This window comes from Stegostoma tigrinum, chromosome 32, assembly GCF_030684315.1.
Source record: "Stegostoma tigrinum isolate sSteTig4 chromosome 32, sSteTig4.hap1, whole genome shotgun sequence".
NCBI lineage: Eukaryota > Metazoa > Chordata > Chondrichthyes > Orectolobiformes > Stegostomatidae > Stegostoma > Stegostoma tigrinum.
Window position 1 is genome coordinate 6,798,660 of NC_081385.1, and position 18,274 is coordinate 6,816,933.

Consider the following 18,274-nt stretch of genomic DNA (forward strand, 5'->3'; position numbering starts at 1 on the left):
GAGAGGCGTGGTGAGAATGGATAGTCAAATTCTAAAGGTTTAAATTTGAATTACGAGGGGATATAGGTTTAAGGTAAAGGGGGAAAGTTTAAAGGAGATGTCAGAGGCAGGTTTTCTTTATATACAGAAGGAGCTAAGTGCCTGGAGTGTGCAGCCAGAGGTGGTACAATGACAATTTTTAAGAGGCATCCACACATGAATAGGCAGGGAATAGAGGGATACGGGCATATAGAGGCCAAAGGCTATCATTTAAAATGGCGTCATGTGTATGTGCAGTCTTGTCCGGATGAGGGGCCTGTTCCTCTGCTGTACTGTCCTTTTGTTTGGTCTTAAATACTGTGCCTTTTTGGAACCCAAATGAATTATCTTAGCTCACAATCAGGTACAAGTGCACCGCTCCACATTCGCTCCTTGTTTCTCACTCTTCTTAACACCAAATGGTGCTGTGGCATCTTTGAGTGAGGGGTTTACCAAGAAATGTATCACCTTTAGTCTGTTTCAGTGATTTGGACTTAAGATGTTCCAAATTTTTAATTTATCTGCCCAATTTATCTAATCTGGCCCTAGGTGGTAAAAGGATGAAGTTCAGAATTTAGTGTCATTGCAGAACCTTGGATTATATTGGGTTAGATTTTCTGTTTTCTGTGGATGTTGAGGTAATGCTGAATCATCAGGAGTGAGAGTCCCAAGCCTACTTGATTTTTTTTTTTGGTAAAAGGAAGTGATTTAGGAAGATGGTGAGCCTGATGTGATTGATTTGTGTGATTTGTATGAATGTTTGTTTATTGAAGAGTTTGAATTTTGAACTAGTTCCATTTTGGTTTCAGTCTATGTCTACGAGTGTATTCAAAAACAAAGTTGCTGGAAAAGCTGAGCAGGTCTGGCAGCATCAGTGAAGGAAAGAACAGAGTTAACGTTTCTGAGGAAGGATCACTGGACCCAAAACATTAACTCTGTTTTTCCCTTCACAGATGCTGCCAGAACTACTGGGCTTTTCCAGCAACTTTGTTTTTGTTCCTGATTTACAGCATCAACAGTTCTTTGGGTTTCTAAGAGTGTGTTTGTCAGTGTGGGTGTTAAATAGGTCTTGTTAGTATCAGGAGAATTTTCTGAGTAAACAGAGTAAATATTTGAAGACAATTAACTTGCTTTCTGATCAGAAGGATTGGGATTTTCATTTTTCTAAAAGGAAAGATCCATAATTTGGAAACTTTTTTTCCCTCAGTTTTCAGATGTCCCAGTTAAAAATGTATGAAATTGTTTCTCCTGAAGAGAGAATATAGTTCAGAACTGTTAGGGAATAGGTTACATCAGTGTAAGGATTTTAATATAAAAGCTCCAAACCAGAAGGCTGAAAGGGCTACTTGAAGGTGCAAAAGTCTAAGCTCAGTTGTGTGTCCTAATCCAGGTTGGAATTTAAAAGAAGTCATTATTAAACTTTCGGATGTGGTACACAAGCAAAAACTGTGTTTGTGTTTGAGTACTGTAACGTGATGGGATAAATCAAAGCGTACTTTTGCTGTTTGTTTTGAAATGTTTCAGATTGTGCTAATATATAAATAGCTTGGTTTAATCTATTTTGTCTTAATTTCTTTAGTGTAATGAACTTCTGTTTGTTGTTTAAACTAAAATTGTAGCATTGAACACTTGCGTTTTAGTGAGAGACCATCTTGATAAATAATAAAAAAAATCTAACAAGCCAAATTCAAGTCTGGGATATGCCATATCCTGTACTAATATCAGCTGAGATAATAATGGAGATTAGCCATAAAGGAGTTAACGTTTAAACATTGGGTGTATTCTGTCAAATATAGGAGAATGCAAGTTGCTGGACTGAAATGTTTAAAATGTTGAAGTGGTTTGCTAGGATAGGGAGAGATTAAACTATTTGTTCGAGGAGTTAAGAACAATGGACCACCGTAATAAACTTAAAAATGGGAGCACTCAGGAATTCCAGAGGAATTTGTTACTAAGAGGACAGTCGAAATCTGGAATTCTCTCTCACAAGATGTTTGTGGATGTTGGGAGGACAACTAGAATGTGTAAGAGACAGACCTCTACATATTTTTAATAGGGTTAGAATATTGAGAGCTGAGTGGACTGTTCCAGTTTCAATTTGCGTGTCTATTGTAGTATTTTGATGATCAATATCTCTGTGTCTTTCTGAAGATGACAAATCTGGAGATGTAACTCTACATTTGATTTTTGATGCATTGAGGATTGCAAGGTCCGAGAAATAAGGAGAATTTCTCTCTTTGAGTATAAAGCCACCTGACCAGGAGGAAGTCCTTGCTGGAAGGTTTCTGCAGTGTTTAATTCTACTGCTGTCACCCTTGACTGCTTCCATAACTTACCCTAATTGTTTGCTGAAATGAGCCAACACTTATGGATTTGTTTTCATTGGTGATTTATTATCTAGAGTGTGGCACATTGAAATAACTGAATGATACTATTGGGATTTATTCTCCACCATTTGCACTGACCAACACCCATTGCTCTGAGACATACCTCCCCCTTCTGTTCTGTTTGTGGATGCCTGACTCTGACTATCTTGGTGAGATTTTGTCATGTGAGAGGCCAGAGCTTACTGGTGAGGCCATTCATCCATAAGAGAGATTGCAAATTATTTCTCCCCTCGCCCAAGATTATTTTGCTGACACCTGGTTCCGCTTTGTCTGCCTTCCCTCCCCATTCACCACAACATTGTCCCCTTCTGTTTTCTGGTTGGGATGGCTAATCCTTTGGTAATAAATAGAGGGGTATTTTAGCATCTGACTCTGCTTGGGCAGGGAGTGAGGTGCTACCACTTCAGGGGCTGGAGGGAGGTGGAGGAGGAGGAAGCCGGAGAGGTGGATGGTTCCTGTCTGAATGGGTGGGGAAGTGTTTGCGTCTCATCATTGCATGAGGAGGAATTCCCACGAGCTGAGAGGTGCTGATGCAGGACTGCCCCAGGAAAACCGCCATTGGGCACCCTGAGTCAGGGGAGTTAATGAGAGGGAGATCCACTTTAATCCCTGTCAAGAAATATGATAGAAACAAAACTGAAATTGCTGGAAAAAAGACTCAGCAGGTCCGGCAGCATCTGTGGAGAGAAAGCAGAGTTAATGTTTTGGGACCCTTCTTCAGAATAGAGTTTGTCAGCAGCAGGGAAGAGAGCAGCCCCTATAATAAACAAATTAATGAGGAAGCTGGATAAACACGGAGAGAGAAAAACACTGCCACTGGGTGTGGTGGAGGCAATGGTCGGATGCATTTGAAGTGTAATCTAGGTGAAGGCAAAGGAAAATGGAACGGAGTCGATGGCTACATTGAGTGAAAGAAGCTTCATGTGGGAGCAATACTCTGCTGAGCTGAGTGGCCTGTTTCTGTGCTGTAAAGTCCTGATAATTCCACGCAACAAGAGGAATTCTCCATCTAAAGGTTGCTTCAGACAGGTTGGTTACAATGTCACCACAAGGAAGTGCTACATCTAGCAGTTAAGGCCACTTGCATCAATCATATACAGAGACTTGGCCTGTCGAGCTGGGGCACGAACCCATCCTGTGGGGAAGGGAGGCACTGGGAACAAGGACGATCTGCCTCATCATTCATAGTACAGCCTCAGCTCCCTTGATTCCTTGTTTGAATTAATCATGTTTAAATCACTTGGATGACAGGATTGCTGATTTGGAAAATCAGGTCAATGAAAATTTAAGGAGCAAGTACACAATGAGCTGAATTAATTTGCAAACAAAATCTATTGCAATTTTATATAATTCCCTAATTTTAACAGCTGTTTATAATTCAAGTGCTGCACTTAAATGGTACAAGTTAATTTGATTAGAAATTTGCTGCGATGGGATGGACAGGTGTAAAATACTTGAAGGTGAATGGTAGCACCCGACCCCACATTAAACTGTTAGCGCACAGATATCTGTCAGTGTCAGCAATTTGCAGCCTGTCTCGCATGCTCTCAATCGTTTTGAAAGATGACGTTGAAACCCTGAACCAGGAAATAGCAGCTAAAATGCAGTTCAGTGGCTAATAAGCTGCATTAGTAACAAGTATACCAGCACATGCTAATCAAATGGTTAGTACTGCATGGAGGAATTGAGGGGCAGGTTGGGTAATTGTGAGCAGAAAGTCCTGATCACAAATAGGGGAAACACCAGCACTCGCTGGATGGGGTGAATGATCTTTACACATGTTATAACTACTCTATTTTTGATATTTGTTCATGGGGTGTTGCCTGGATTAGCATTAGTTGCCTAGCCCTAGAGAAAGTGGTGATGAGCTGCCTCCTTGAACTACTGCTGTCTATAATGGATGGGCACACCCACCGCATTGTTAGCCATGGAGTTGTGGGATTTTAACCTAGCCAAAGCTAACATGTGGGTCTTGGAGGGAACTCACAGGTGATGGTGTCTCCATGTGTCTGCTGTCCTCCCCATTGCAGAAAGTTGCATGTTTGGAAAGTGCTTTTGAAGGAGCTTTGGTGAGTCGCCACTATATGTCAGTGATAGAGCGAGTCTCTGTTAATAGTGGGTTCCTTGACCCAAAACATTAACTCTGATTTCTTTCCACAGGTGCTGTCAGAGCTGCTGAGCTTTTCCAGCAATTTCTGTTGTTGTCTATGTTAACAGTGTTTGATGGACTGCCAATAAAGTAGGCTTCTTTATATGGTAATAAAATGTGAGGCTGGATGAACACAGCAGGCCCAGCAGCATCTCAGGAGCACAAAAGCTGACGTTTCGGGCCTAGACCCTTCAGAGAGGGCTCCTGAGATGCTGCTTGGCCTGCTGTGTTCATCCAGCCTCACATTTTATTATCTTGGATTCTCCAGCATCTGCAGTTCCCATTATCACTTCTTTATATGGTGTTGGGCTCTTGACTCTTTTTAGAGCTATACTTATCTATAATGGGGGAATGGCATGTAGCTAGTTTCTTAAGCAGATGGAAAGTACTTGAATTAAAAGCGTGCTTTAAATGTCATTCAAGATCTGGATAAACTTCTGTCTGTGCTTTCACCTCATTCGTGGAATGTGGAGGCATTTACATCCACCAAGGCTGGTGTTTATTGCCCTCCCCCCATTTGCCCTTGGAGGTAGTGAACCACCTGCTGGGGTCATTGCGGCCCATTTGGTGTTGGTCCATGCTGTTTTAAAAAAAACAATGTTAGGACTTTAACCCTGTGAATGAATAACCAACGTATTTCTGAGTCAAGATAACAAGGTGTAGAGCTGGATGAACAGAGCAGGAAGGCTGACGTTTCAGGTCTGGACCCTTCTTCAGAAGTGGGGAAGGGGAAGGGGACTCTGAAATAAATGGAGAGAGAGGGGGAGGCGGTGATGGAAGGTGGATGGTGGAAAGAAAATGGACAGGTTGAGGAGGCGGGGATGAAGCCAGTAAAGGCGTCTGCAAGTAGGGAGCTGGGATGGGGGTTGGTCAGTTGGGAGGGAAGACAGACAGCTTAAGGAACAAAAACAAAGTTGCTGGAAAAGTTCAGCAGGATATGCATGCTGGTGGGATGGTAGGTGAAGATAAGGGGAACCCTATCACTATTGCGAGAGGGAAGAGAAGGGGTGAGGGTAGAAGAGCAGGAGATGGGTCGGACCTGGTTGAGGGCCCTGTTGACAACAGAGTTGGGAAATCCTGGGTTGAGGAAGAATGTGGACATGTCGGAAGGTCCCTTGTCAAAGTTGGCCTCATCTGAACATATGTGACTGAGACAGAGGAACTGAGAGAATGGGATGGAGTCTTTACAGGAAATGGAGTTAGATTAGATTAGATCCCCTACAGTGTGGAAACAGGCCTTTGGCCCTACAAGTCCACACCGCCCCTTGAAGCACCCACCCAGACCCATCCCCCTATAACGCACACACCCCTGAACACTACGGGCAATTTAGTATGGCCAATCCACCTAGCCTGCATATCTTTTGGACTGTGGGAGGAAACCGGAGCACCCGGAGGAAACCCACATAAACACGGGGAGAATGTGCAAACTCTACACAGACAGTTGCCCGAGGCTGGAATTGAATCCAGGTCCCTGGCGCTGTGAGGCTGCAGTGCTAACCACTGAGCCACTGTGCTGCCCGTGTGAGGATGTATAGTCCAGGTAGCAGTGGGGGTCGGTGGGTTTGTAATGGATGTTAGTGGCCAGTCTATCCCCAGAAATGAAAACACAAGTGAAGGGAGGAGTCAGAGATAGACCAGGTGAAAGTGAGGGCCGGGTGGAAATTGGAGGTGAAATTGAGGAAGTTTTTCAGTTCTAGACAAGCGAGGGAAGCAGCACCGATGATATCATCAACGTATCAGAGAAAGAGTCGTGATTGGGAGCCGGAATAGGACTGGAACAAGGAAAGTTCCATGTACCCCACAAAGTAACAGGCATAACTAGGGCCCACACGGGTACCATGGCGACCCCTCTTAACTGAAGAAAATGGGATGAGGTGAAAGAGAAGTTGTTGAGGGTGAGGATGAGCTTGGCCAAGCGGAGGAGGGTGGTGGTGGGTGGTGATGGTTCAGGTCTTTGCTCCAGGAAGATGCGGAGAGCCCTAAGGCCTTCCTGGTGGGGAGTGGATGTGTAAAGGGATTGCACGTCCATGGTAAAGAGGAGGTGGCTGGAGCCGGTAAACTGGAAGCTTTGAAACCGGCGCAAGGCGTCAGATGAATCATGGATGTACATGGGTAGGGATTGGACCAGGGGAGAGAAAACTGAGCCAAGGTCAGAAGAGAGGAGTTCCGTGGGCAGGAGCAGGCTGAAACAATGGGTCTGCCCACGCAGTCCAGTTTGTGGGATTTTGACAGGAGGTAGAACCAGGCTGTGCGGGGTTGGGGGACTATCCGCTTGGAAGCGGATGGGGAAGATCACCAGACAGGTCAAGGAGGTGGGGATGAGGCTGGTAGGTAGGAAGTGGGGGTGGGTTAGGGTTTTGGGGTATGAGTTAGGGTGGTGAGGGGGTTGAAGAGGAGTTTGTAGATGATGGTGTTTCCATGAACCTGTTGCTCTTTCCCTTCCAATTTGTAAGGTCTGAAAGGTGTTAGTCGAAGAACAACTGCAGTGCATCTTGGAGATTTGGTTCAGTAAATGCTACTGGACAAATAAATGTTTGAGAACAATTTGACACTAGAAAGGTCTATCACATTATTTGACAATGTTTTTCTTTGTACAGTGAATCCAAGCATCTCTAGGATCAAAATTGCTGCTGTAATGAAATTAAGCAGTTTCAAATGAGCGATAATTGATTTGGAAGTTAATGCCTGCATTTTCTAATATCTTTAAGTTGCCTTACTCGCTGTACTGTTTACGTGTAAATATCTTAATCTTTATAGCATACTCTCTTCTATCCCTATTCAGGTTTCGCCTCCCTGCCTCCTTGCTCTCCAGAACTCTCCTTTCTAGTGGGCTGTGGGAATGGCCATCATTATGATGCCCCTACACCTGAATAGACTGTGGACTGTGTGATGAATGGCTATTTTTTTTTCCCCCTAGATGATCCTGTTTTGGTCTACAGGGGTGGGGAGGTTGTGGGGTGGGGAGGTTAGGAGGACTAAAAGTTGAAGGAAGCAGGGAGTGGAATTGGGATGGGAGAAAGATAAAATTTAATGGAGATAGGAGTGGAGAGAAAAACAACAATTGGTTGCTGGGGCCAAAGGAATTGCGGAAGGGGAGTTGGAGGGGAGGATAAGGGCTGCGTAGCTCGGTGGTTAGCACTGCTGCCTCAGCACCAGGGACCCCAGCCTCAGGAGACTGTGTGGAGTTTGCACATTCTCTGTGCCTGTATGTGTTTCTTCTGAGTGCTCCAGTTTCTTCCTACAGTCCCAAGATGTGCAGATCAGGTGAATTTGGTCGTACGAAATTGCCCTGTAATGCCAGGGATGTGCAAGCTTAGGTGGTTTAGCCATGGGAAGTGCAGGTTTACAGATGTGGGGGTGGGTCTGAGTTGGATGCTCTTCAGAGGGTCAGTGCGGACTCAATGGGCTGAATCGTCTCTATCTGCACTATAGGGATTTATGATTCTATACTGTCTTGTGTGTTCGTCAATGGGAAATAAGCAACTTTTGATCTTCAAAGGCATAATGTGATTTTTATTTCGGTTCTTGCAGGTGAAAAGCCTTTTGAATGTAAACTGTGCCATCAACGGTCTCGGGACTACTCTGCTATGATCAAGCACCTACGCACCCATAATGGGGCATCCCCTTACCAGTGCACAATATGCTTAGATTACTGCCCCAGCCTTTCTGCTATGCAGAAGCACATGAAAGGCCACAAGCCAGAGGATATTCCACCAGACTGGAGAATAGAGAAAACATATCTCTACCTGTGCTACGTCTAACCATGAAAGCAAGAGAGGGGAAAAGAAAAACACTGCTGTGAATGTGGGGAAGAAAATTTGATTTTTAAAAATTTTTTTTTGAACCATTTTCTGTGTCTCACACAGTGCGCTTGGAATTACCTCGTTGTATGACCTTGTTCAGCGAATTTTTTTTTCCCTGTTTGGATGCCCTCCTTTCATGTACAGGCATGGGTCATTAAATAAATCACAAAATATGACGGGCAGTAGCAACAAGTTTAAGTACTTAAGGGACTGCAAAGTGCCACAGCAGAGAAAGTAGTTTTGTTTTTGAGTGTGCGCAGTCATTACCAAATTATTATTTTTTCTTCCTTTTTTTGTGCTTTTTGTTTAAAAATGAATGGAAAACGTCTCTTCCCGGTTAGGTAAGAGACAAAACATATTCTGAAAGCTACCTCTTATTTTTTTAAACTTTGTTTTGGCAAGTTATTAAAGCACAGTTTGCAGTATTTTTGTGTTTTACATTGTTGCCACAACTGTTCATCTCATGCTTGAATTGTCTGCTGCATTTCCTTTGGCAAACTAACAGCACCTATATGTAAGGGCGGGGAGAGGGAGGGAGGGAGGGAATTTAGGGAATCTAGCCGTAGTTAGGGTGTTGCTGGGATGAGGGTGGCGGGGAATGTCATTTCAAAAACAAAAAGAACTTGGGGAATGGGAGTGAAAAGACTGGGTTAGCTGTGCACAGCTGTTACGTCTAGACCAGCAGTGAAAAGGGAAATTTGGGGGTGCCTTAAAAATGGAAAGAGTGTGTGTAGTCCTTTAGTTGAAAAGGCAACAGTTGGTGGTTTAGTTTCTAATGTGCGATGGAAAGGACACAGGTGTTGAGCTTGAGTTATGAGAACAGTCAATGTGGTTTTCTTTAACTATGAAGAAAAGAAGAGAATCGCTTGGGGGAGAATCTGGAATCTTGGTTTGTGTGTGTGTGTGTGTGTGTGTGTGTGTGTGAGAGAGAGAGGTAGATGGATGTGTGTGTGTAAAGAGAGATTTTAGTAAATGTACGCTGGGAATGGAGGGGATTCAAATCTACACTGTCAGGGTTGAGGAGCACTCTGTGATGTTCAGACCGAATGGTTAGATATTTACAAAATTGTGATATTTTTGTAATAATTGTCAATCCTTTTAACATTTGTAGGTATCTGGTAGTCTTTCTGCCTCTGTGATGTGAAATATGATTTTTCTTCGTGAATAAGTGGGAATTCAAACAGTGTTGTTGTATCCCAATGTTATTCCATGCATTTAGCACTAAATCAAAAAGCAACAAAGTTACTTGGTAATATAACCTCTAATTATTAATAAAGCCAGCAGGACATTGGGTACACAAGCCTAGAGAGGGGGAAAGTCTTGTTGCCTAGCAACAAAGAACAATTTCTACATGCAAAGAGGAAGAGTTTGCCTATATCTGACTGATGAACCTATAGACTTGGTTGTATTTCATTAGTCAGTGAGAATGGTTCCCATGATTATCGAGTGGGCAGGGCTGAAATTGTTGCCAAAGTGGTATCAGGCCAAAAACCTACAAGATATCTGGTTTCCTCCTCTTTACATCTCTCCCCTCTCCATTTCCTATTATTTCCACCCCCCCCCACCTAATTTTCCCAATATCTTCACCTTCCTCACCTCCATTCCCAGTTTTGTCCTTCCCACTCTCACTTCCCCTCATCCCTTGCCCCAACTTATAAAGTGGCTTATGAAACGCACTTCAGTTATTATTGCAGACCATTAATCCTCTTGAGTTTGGTGGAAGGGGATGGTCAGTAAAAGTTTGGAAAACAGATCAGGCTTCCTAATTTGAGAAGTTCACTGCCCATTTGTAGCACTTCTGCTATTGAAGATATTTGTGAATAACGCACTGGTTTGTCAGTGACAGAACCCAAATCCTTGTTTCCTGATTCATTAAATGTTTGGCTGTTATAATTTAGAAGTCAAAGGACCCAAGTGGTTAATAGTGATCATTTCTTTATCTTTTTTGAAAAAAAAGTTAATTAAACTGGAATTCCATTTGTTAACGCACAAATATGGCGACTAGTGCTTTGAATGATTATTACAAATGGCCTTGTGGTCTTTTGTACTGATACTATATACCGTAGCAGTTCAGACTAGGCAGTCCATATTGAATGTTGCTGTGAGACTGATCTGCAAATTTGATTGGCATTGCCAATAAACACTTGAAAAGTTCTCCTTTGAACATGATAGTTAAGATGTCCAAGTTTCCCTATCATGGAACTGCTGGCACTTGCAATTTGAGAGCATGATTTAGTTGGAGGGCTGCTAACACCCTCAAGTGATGTCACTTGTTTTTCAGAGGAGGAGATTTGACATTGGAGATGAAAGTCCAGAGCCTTGGCTGCACAGCCATTATCTTGCGGGTTAACCAAAGAAGTCGCTCAAAAAGGAACCAGTTTAATTCCAGTATGATTTAGAGTTAGCAAGCTCAATGTTTATGTGGAGATTTACTCTAGAATATATTTCATTTCACACCATGATGGTAGTATTTTATTTAAAACTTCTGCAACTGGGGTAATTGAAACAAATGTTCAAAACTAAATTCAGTTCTGACTCTTGGATGATTTTTGGCTTCATTCAGAGCCCATTAGTTACTGTGCGAAATCTTAGCTTGTGCTACTTTTTCTCATGATAACAGGAAACTGGTTTATCATTAGAACAAATAAAGAATTGTGGCTGAAGAAGGCAGATTCTTATTTCCAGAAAAGTGATCATAATTCTGCCTGCAGGACAGGTGGAGGAGGAGGTCAGACATTGGCTTTTCATTGGGGGCTATGTCCAACCCCATAAAGGCTTCTACCCAGTTGCCTATAGAGATTCTGTTTGTAATGTCTCAACCCTGTGAGCACAATCTCACGAGCCAAATGAATCAGCCCTTAACCTTTCCCACAGATGTCCTCTGTGGGAAGTGCAAGTTGTGGTACTGGGTACAATATTACAAATTGGACTGGCACCTTGTTAGGTTGTGTAGCCTTGAGCTAGGTTAGTCTACAATGGCAGCCTTTGAACCCAGGCTAGAGCCTGAACCAGCTCTTGCACGAGTGCATGAGGACTGCCTTTGATTTTTGGTGTCTTACTTTGACCTGGGACTACCTGCCGCTGGCATTCTGTACCTTCAATGGGGAAAGAGTTCTGTTCCTGCAACTCTCGCTTTTTGAGCCAGTCCCGAGGAGAATAAGCAGTCTCCCAAGTTTTCCTTAAAGTAAAAGATAATATTAAGTACAAGCAAATCTTTGATATAAGTTGATGCAAATGAAAAGTAATTTAGACCCTATTAATGTGGTTTAAATTGAATTGGATTTGACTGTAAGCAAGATGTTAAGTGAGAATTAAGGCTGTGCAGCCAAGCTAAATTCAAACAATCCACTCTTACACTATTTCAGTTACGTTCACTAATGCAGCAAGGGTTTACTGTGAATATCTCGTTGTTTCTGTTGGGGTCACTGGGGTCCATTTTTAGACAGAGGCTGACACTGGGCCTTAACTGATCTAACTTGGCAATTGTTGACCTAACAAGCTAGCAAGTACCCGTACTTTAACGAGGGTAATGTTTGAGCCGGTTAACCAGTTAAAGTTAACCCTGAGACAATTAATTCCATTGGTCATTTTCACCATTTGCTGATGTTCTTTTTAGCAGGACTGTAGCAATAAGAGCCATCTAAAGTTGACTAGCTTCAAGATTCAATGTGGCTTTTGTTTGTTTTACCATATCTGCAGCAAAAGACATTAATCTATACCCTAATCTGCGTTGTGTCTGATTGTCAGGTACAAAAGCTACAAATTTTAATACATTTAATTTTACTCCAGATCCACTCTGGTGTTGGCTTCTGTCAAATTCATTAGACAGTTGTTTCAGAAAAAACCTAAATCAGTGAGGCCCAAACTTGCATATTCAATGGGCCTAACTATTGTTAATGTTCTGAGAAAATAGTCACTATTGAAAGGCCTTGGGCCTTTTCTGCCATTCTGGTCGCTCAAGTACATAAAGTTTCAAGTTTTTTTTGTTTCGCCTTTTCCATAGAGCAGTAGGAATCTTTCCCCCACTTCACGCCCATTCTTCACCTCAGCCCTGACTATCCAGGGTTTACTTGATGAGCAGCATCAGCAAAGCAATTGAAAACCAAGTTTTCTAATGGGACAGGTCATTTCTGATCAGGATAATGAGGGCCATCTGTGCCAATCCTAGATCCTCAGTTTCCAGAAGGAATTTTGAGCTTTTATCTTCTCCAGTGAACATACCGCCAAGTATTTGTTATACTGCCGATCAGTTAATCTGCTAGTGGGGAATTTGTAAATTTGAGGTGTAGTTCATCTTGAATTTGACGGTGCTTTTTGCTGAGGAATTGTTAATCACTTCTCTTCCTAGGCAATGACAATGCCTTGCATCACTGCCACTGCCTTAAGAATGGGACCCTCTGGCCATAGGTTTCCATAATTACAATTAAAGCTGCCACATGTTGAACTAAGAAGTGAAACAGTGCTCAAAGGCAGAGCTGGTCTTCCTGATGAATTATGTTTCTTCAATCCCGATGAGATAGCAGGATCTCTCATTCAGTTTGACCACAATCTCTACCAGAGCATTAAGGCTGATGGAGTTGATTCCACCAGACAGTCTGGACAGCGAGTTGCATACCTGATGTTGCTGGGTACAAATAGTTGGGTTGTTTTGTATCAGCAAGGGTTTCCATATTGTCTCATAGTTTTCAGAATTCTGTAAGTGTAAGAGTATGAGCTGTTCATTCAACTTCCACTCGAAATAATGAAGCACATCCAAAAGTGTCACTGTCAATTTTCAACCCGCAATTGTGTAGTGTGTCTGGAGAAAGTTATTGTGACCTGTTAAAAACCAGAATACTTTTATCTCTGGTAGTGATAGCAAGTGGAGATGAAGACTTTTATTTTCTTAAAACACCATGTAGTTTATATTTCTTTAAAGTTGACTGTCTTTTGCACAGCTCACAGATTGGGGACAAAATTAAGAACATCTTTACAGAGGGACTTAGAAGGAAAAGAAAATTTCACTAAATTCCCAAGGACATGATCACTGAACGCTATTTTCACGCTCAACTCTTACAATGCTATGCAGTATAAGAGGGGACCCTGCATTAGAGTAATTTGTTCAGTGAGAAAAGCAAAACAATGTCAATGCTGAAAATCTGAAAGAAAAATAAAGTGCCGGTGATCCTCAACAAGTTTTGCAGCATCTGTGAAGAGAGAAAGAGAGACAGCATTAGTGTTTTGAGAGAGATCTGAGGAAAAGTCATATCGACTCAACGTTAACTCTGTTTCTCTCTCCACAGATGCTGCCAGACCTGCTGAGTTCCTCCAGCATTTTCTGTTTTCAGTTAGCACATGGTATTGGCCAGCAACTATTTTGATTTAGTGCAAAACATGCATAGTTACACTTGATATGTGATGTGTATGATGGTGAGCCTAAACTGTCTGCAATTTTTTTTCACATTCTTTGTTTAAAAACAATAATCGGGCTTAAACTCCTATTGCAGTCAAGTACAAGTGTTGCATCGGTTTCTTAAGAGGTGTTCCACACTTTGTTTCTCGGCAAGTGTTTTTATTTGAAAAAGAAATCCTGCGTCCAGTCTCTTTTTTAGGATTTGTTTTTTGTGCATTGTGCCAGTTTAAGATGGTGAAGACTTGTAACGTTTCAGAAAGAGCCATCCTGTTCATATATAAACACATAAATATATTATATATATATATATATATATATAGAGAGAGAGAGAGAGCACTGAGGACTGCTATTTAGGACCAAGTGTACTCATGGCAATTGGCCATTTGTTTTGTTTTGACTTGTGACAGTGCATGTGCCAGTCTAATTGCTTTGTACTATTTTTTAATATTAAAAAAGGTGTTTTATTATTTTTTTTCTGAATTAATGTTATGGTTGAGTCTACCTCAGCACCTGTTGTTAGCCTACATTTAGAAGGTGCCATTTTCTTTAAATTTTTTTTGTTCACAAGTTTTAAAAGATCTCTTGTTTTTTTTCCCTTGTTTGAATGAGAACTGTGTTTGGAATAGTGATCGCTGGTCCCGTCCTCATCAGTGCAAACATCGCCAGAGGGGTGTGTGCGTGCGTGTGTGCAGCCCATCCACAATGTGATGTAATCATCAAGCTTTATTGCTGCCTCTTCCTGTGTGACTCTGCTTTGTCATTTTTTTTTTCTTCAGTGTTCTGATGGGGAAAATTTAAAAAAAAGAAATGCTGCAGGTTATTTTTCTTCATGTGTCACTAAGTGAAGTTTGTGCCTTCAATAGCGAAAGAGAATATTTTTTACATCCTACTAACAGTAGATTTTTGTAGTGAACATTTTTTGTATTTTATTTATAAGTCACGTAAATAAAAAATAAAGAATAACAATTGTTTCTGTTGTATACCTTGACTCTGCAGTTCGAAAAAAAAATAAATGAAGAAGTGCATTTCAGTGGCATCTCATTGATTCTTTGTGAAGCAGACATCCCACCAAGGAGCAAATAAGATTCCTGCTGTTTCTCACTGGTGTAGCAATCTGGAAATCAAGCCTTATTATTCCTGGAATCATCACAAAAAGTTAAATATTTTGTATAAGTACACAAAACTCCCCCATTTATCTGACTTTCAGGCTGGGAGCAGGTTTTTGTTCTTGAATTACTGTTTATTACAAATCAAGAGATGACTACAGGCAAACAATTATTAAGCACTGACCCGTAATGTGCTAAAGTTGAAGATCTAGCCCCCTGATAATGACATCTGTGCTCTCTCTGTTCTCTCTCTCTCTCTCTCTCTCCCCTTTTCTTTCTCTCTTTCCCTGTCTTTCTTTTCCTGTTCTCTCTCTCGCTCTTTTTCCTGCTTGCTTGCTCTCTCTTTCCCGTGCTGTCCTTTTTTCTTTCGCTCTTTCTCCTGCTCTCGCTCTCCCTCCCTCCCTCTTCTGCCCACCTGCCCGCTTTTTCTTCTGCTCACTTTCTCTCTCTCTCTCTCTCTCTCACACTCACACACAACAGAGGTGTCATGGAGGGAAAGAATGCAAAGGCAGTTGAATAACCTGAGCACAGGATTCGGTTGTACAATTCTTTTGGTTTGCCAGCTGTTGCTAATCTTCAGTCTTCCTTCTCCAGATACTTTCACTTGTTTGTAATAAGGCACAGGGTGACTGGTTTACAATTTATAAAAGTCCCTGACTGGTTAAAGACTACAGCTTACAGCTACTGGTGAGGGAGGGCTTTCTTTAGGTTTGAGCTGGATGTTACTGCAGAGGAAAGGATTAGTCCTTATTCCCAGGTATCCAATAGCTTCTGACCAAACTTTCACACCTGCAAGCTGTCCAACTCCCTATGAGCCAATACTATCATTATTGGCAGGCAGAAAGCCTTTGGCATTACCACTCTACAGATCAATCAGCAGCTGCTGAAATTCCCTTTACAAATTTCCTGACTCCAGTTTGTCTATGGCCCTATCCCCAATGCTTGAACAACACATTATTAATTCCACTAGTGCCCTTGAGGGAAGGAAATCTGCCTTACCTATTCTGGCCTACATGTGATTCCAGTTTCTGAACAATGTGATTGTTTCTTATTCTTTGAAATGAAGCAGGAGGTACTAATTACAAATGCAATTAGGAACAGGCAATACATACCACATCACATGGGAATAAAGAAGAGTACGTGTTAGATAAACACTGTGTAAACAACTCTTAGTGAGTGTAAACTACCTGGCTTTTAAAAAGTGCAGCAATCCCTTCCACAGTCCCCATTTTCAAAATAATCCTTTTTTCATTTTGCTCCACAATCAAAACTATAGAAAAATAAGAAAGATATGGTCTTTACATTGTAAACTAGAAGCTGACATAGGCTATTTGAGCCCTTCAAAACTGGGTTCCATCAGAACACACACATTGAAACATAGCTCATTGCAGGTGTCCTCAAAAAGTTGGACTTCCAGCAGGTCCCAAATTTATATGGAGTTTTAGTTTGAGGAGATAAGCGATTGGTAATGATGAACTTGAAAGGAACAGAATTGGAGGCCTTAAGACTGGAGATTGCAACATCATAAGGCACAGATGTTGCTACTTTTACTACTGTTGGCTGTCTTTGTAGACTGACTTTTGGAGTAATAGGATTTCTTACGTGATCAATTCCTGTGCAGTGACCACCTTTCTGATCAATATTTCTCTTGTCCACTTAGAATCATTTGAAAGTTTGAGCTATTATAATGGGGATATGTGGTGGCAATTCTCACCAACTTATGATTCAATTAGTTCCTACCTGGCTCTCCTTGTTACATTATGAGCTTGGAAATAATCTGTAGATTTTGAATTTTGGCTAAATTCACAATCAGAATGTATGAATTCCAATGATAGTTCTATCTTGGTATAGCCATTCAAGGGAGGAACTCTTCCTGTGACTCTTCAATTCAGAACTTTTCAGAGACTGCAGATATTTCTGTTTCCACGCTGAATTTGGAAAAAAAAAGTCTCCTGTCCCTTGATAGCTATTTTTCAAAGAAATGGAGTCCCAGGAAATTCTCTACTCAAAAACTCCAGAAATGAATGACCATCATGTGCACTTATAGGACATAACACTGATCAGTGGAATAAAAATCAAAAGAACTGCGGATGCTGTAAATCAGAAAAACGGAAATTGCTGGAAAAGCTCAGCAGCTCCGGCAGCATCTGTGGAGGGAAATCTGAGTTAACCTTTCGGGTTGAGTGACCCTTCTGCAGAACTTGAGGTGACATCCTGAGAACAGGCTTGAGGCTTATTGATACAACAGTGAAGGAACATTATTCTGCATCCACTCATGCTGTACTTCTTATTCTCACATGATATAGTTATCACTAGCCCTTTCCAATAATCTTTGAAATCAATGTCTGTTGCCTCATTTCGAAGATCAGTTTAGGGTCAATATGTTACCATGGGTCTGGAGTCACATGTAGGCCAGACCATGTGAGTAAGGTAGATTTCCTTCTGTAAAGGACATTAGTGAAGCAGATGGAGTTCTGGTGACAATCAACAAATATTTCGTGGTTGCCATTATTAAGTCTATCTTATAATTTTAAACTTAATATAATTTGACTTGCTATGATGTGAGTAATTTCCCTAGGAAATTAGTTTGATTTCTGGGTTACTTATTTACTCATCACCACCTTGCTGCCTACTTACACACCCAGGAATTGTTTGATGGGATAGTGCAGAGGCAGTTTTACTTTGAAGTTAATCTACAATATACTTGTCCTGGGAAACTTTGGAGTATAGTAAAAGAAGCTTAACTCTGTTTAAGTTTATATTATACGTGACCTGAGAGTGCTTCAGGCTGAAACTGGAATGGTATTTTTAAAAAATTCCATTCACCAGAGTTAGCAATCCTTACCTAAAAACCTCCTGAAACAAATGAATTCCAGACTACTCTCTTCACTTGTTCAATAATTGATAACAAATTCACGTGTCCTGACTTAAGTAAATGAAAGATAAGCAATTAGGGCAGAAGTAAGCTTGGTGTTTCAGTCCTCCGCTAGTCCATGCTTCTGACCAGTTTTCCACAACAGAGTCTGTCAAGTCATCAGTAATGAGATAACACAGCGGGACAGGCAGCATCAGAGAAACAGGAAAGCAGACGTTTCGGATTGGGATGCTTCTTCTGAAGAATATTCTTTATACACTCATGACTGTGTGGCCAAATTGGGCTCAAACTCCATTTACAAATTTGTGGATGACACCACTGCAGTGGTTCAGATCCCAACCAATGGTTAGACAGAGTACATGGAAAGAGATAGAGAACTTAGCAGCTTGATGTAAAGGCAATAGTTGCTCCCATAGTGTCAACAAAATGAAGCAGCTGGCCGTTGACATCAGAAAGTGGACTGGAGCTCATGTCCTATCTGAATCAACGGTGCTGAAGTGGAGGTGGTCAAGAGCTTCAAGTTCCTAGAAGTGATGATCACCAA

At 41.6% G+C, this 18,274-nt stretch overlaps 1 protein-coding gene across 4 annotated transcripts in view; it reads left to right on the plus strand.

Annotated features, from left to right (window-relative positions):
• zbtb16a (zinc finger and BTB domain containing 16a) overlaps positions 1–8,877 on the plus strand; it is a 256,217-nt gene extending 247,340 nt beyond the window's left edge. For all 4 annotated transcript variants that reach the window (XM_059639023.1, XM_059639021.1, XM_059639020.1 and 1 more), the window contains one exon: positions 8,086–8,877. In XM_059639023.1, coding sequence (XP_059495006.1) covers positions 8,086–8,315 — 230 coding nt within the window. In that variant the 3' untranslated portion in view covers positions 8,316–8,877. The remainder of the gene's footprint in view (positions 1–8,085) is intronic.
• Positions 8,878–18,274: the final 9,397 nt, after the last annotated feature.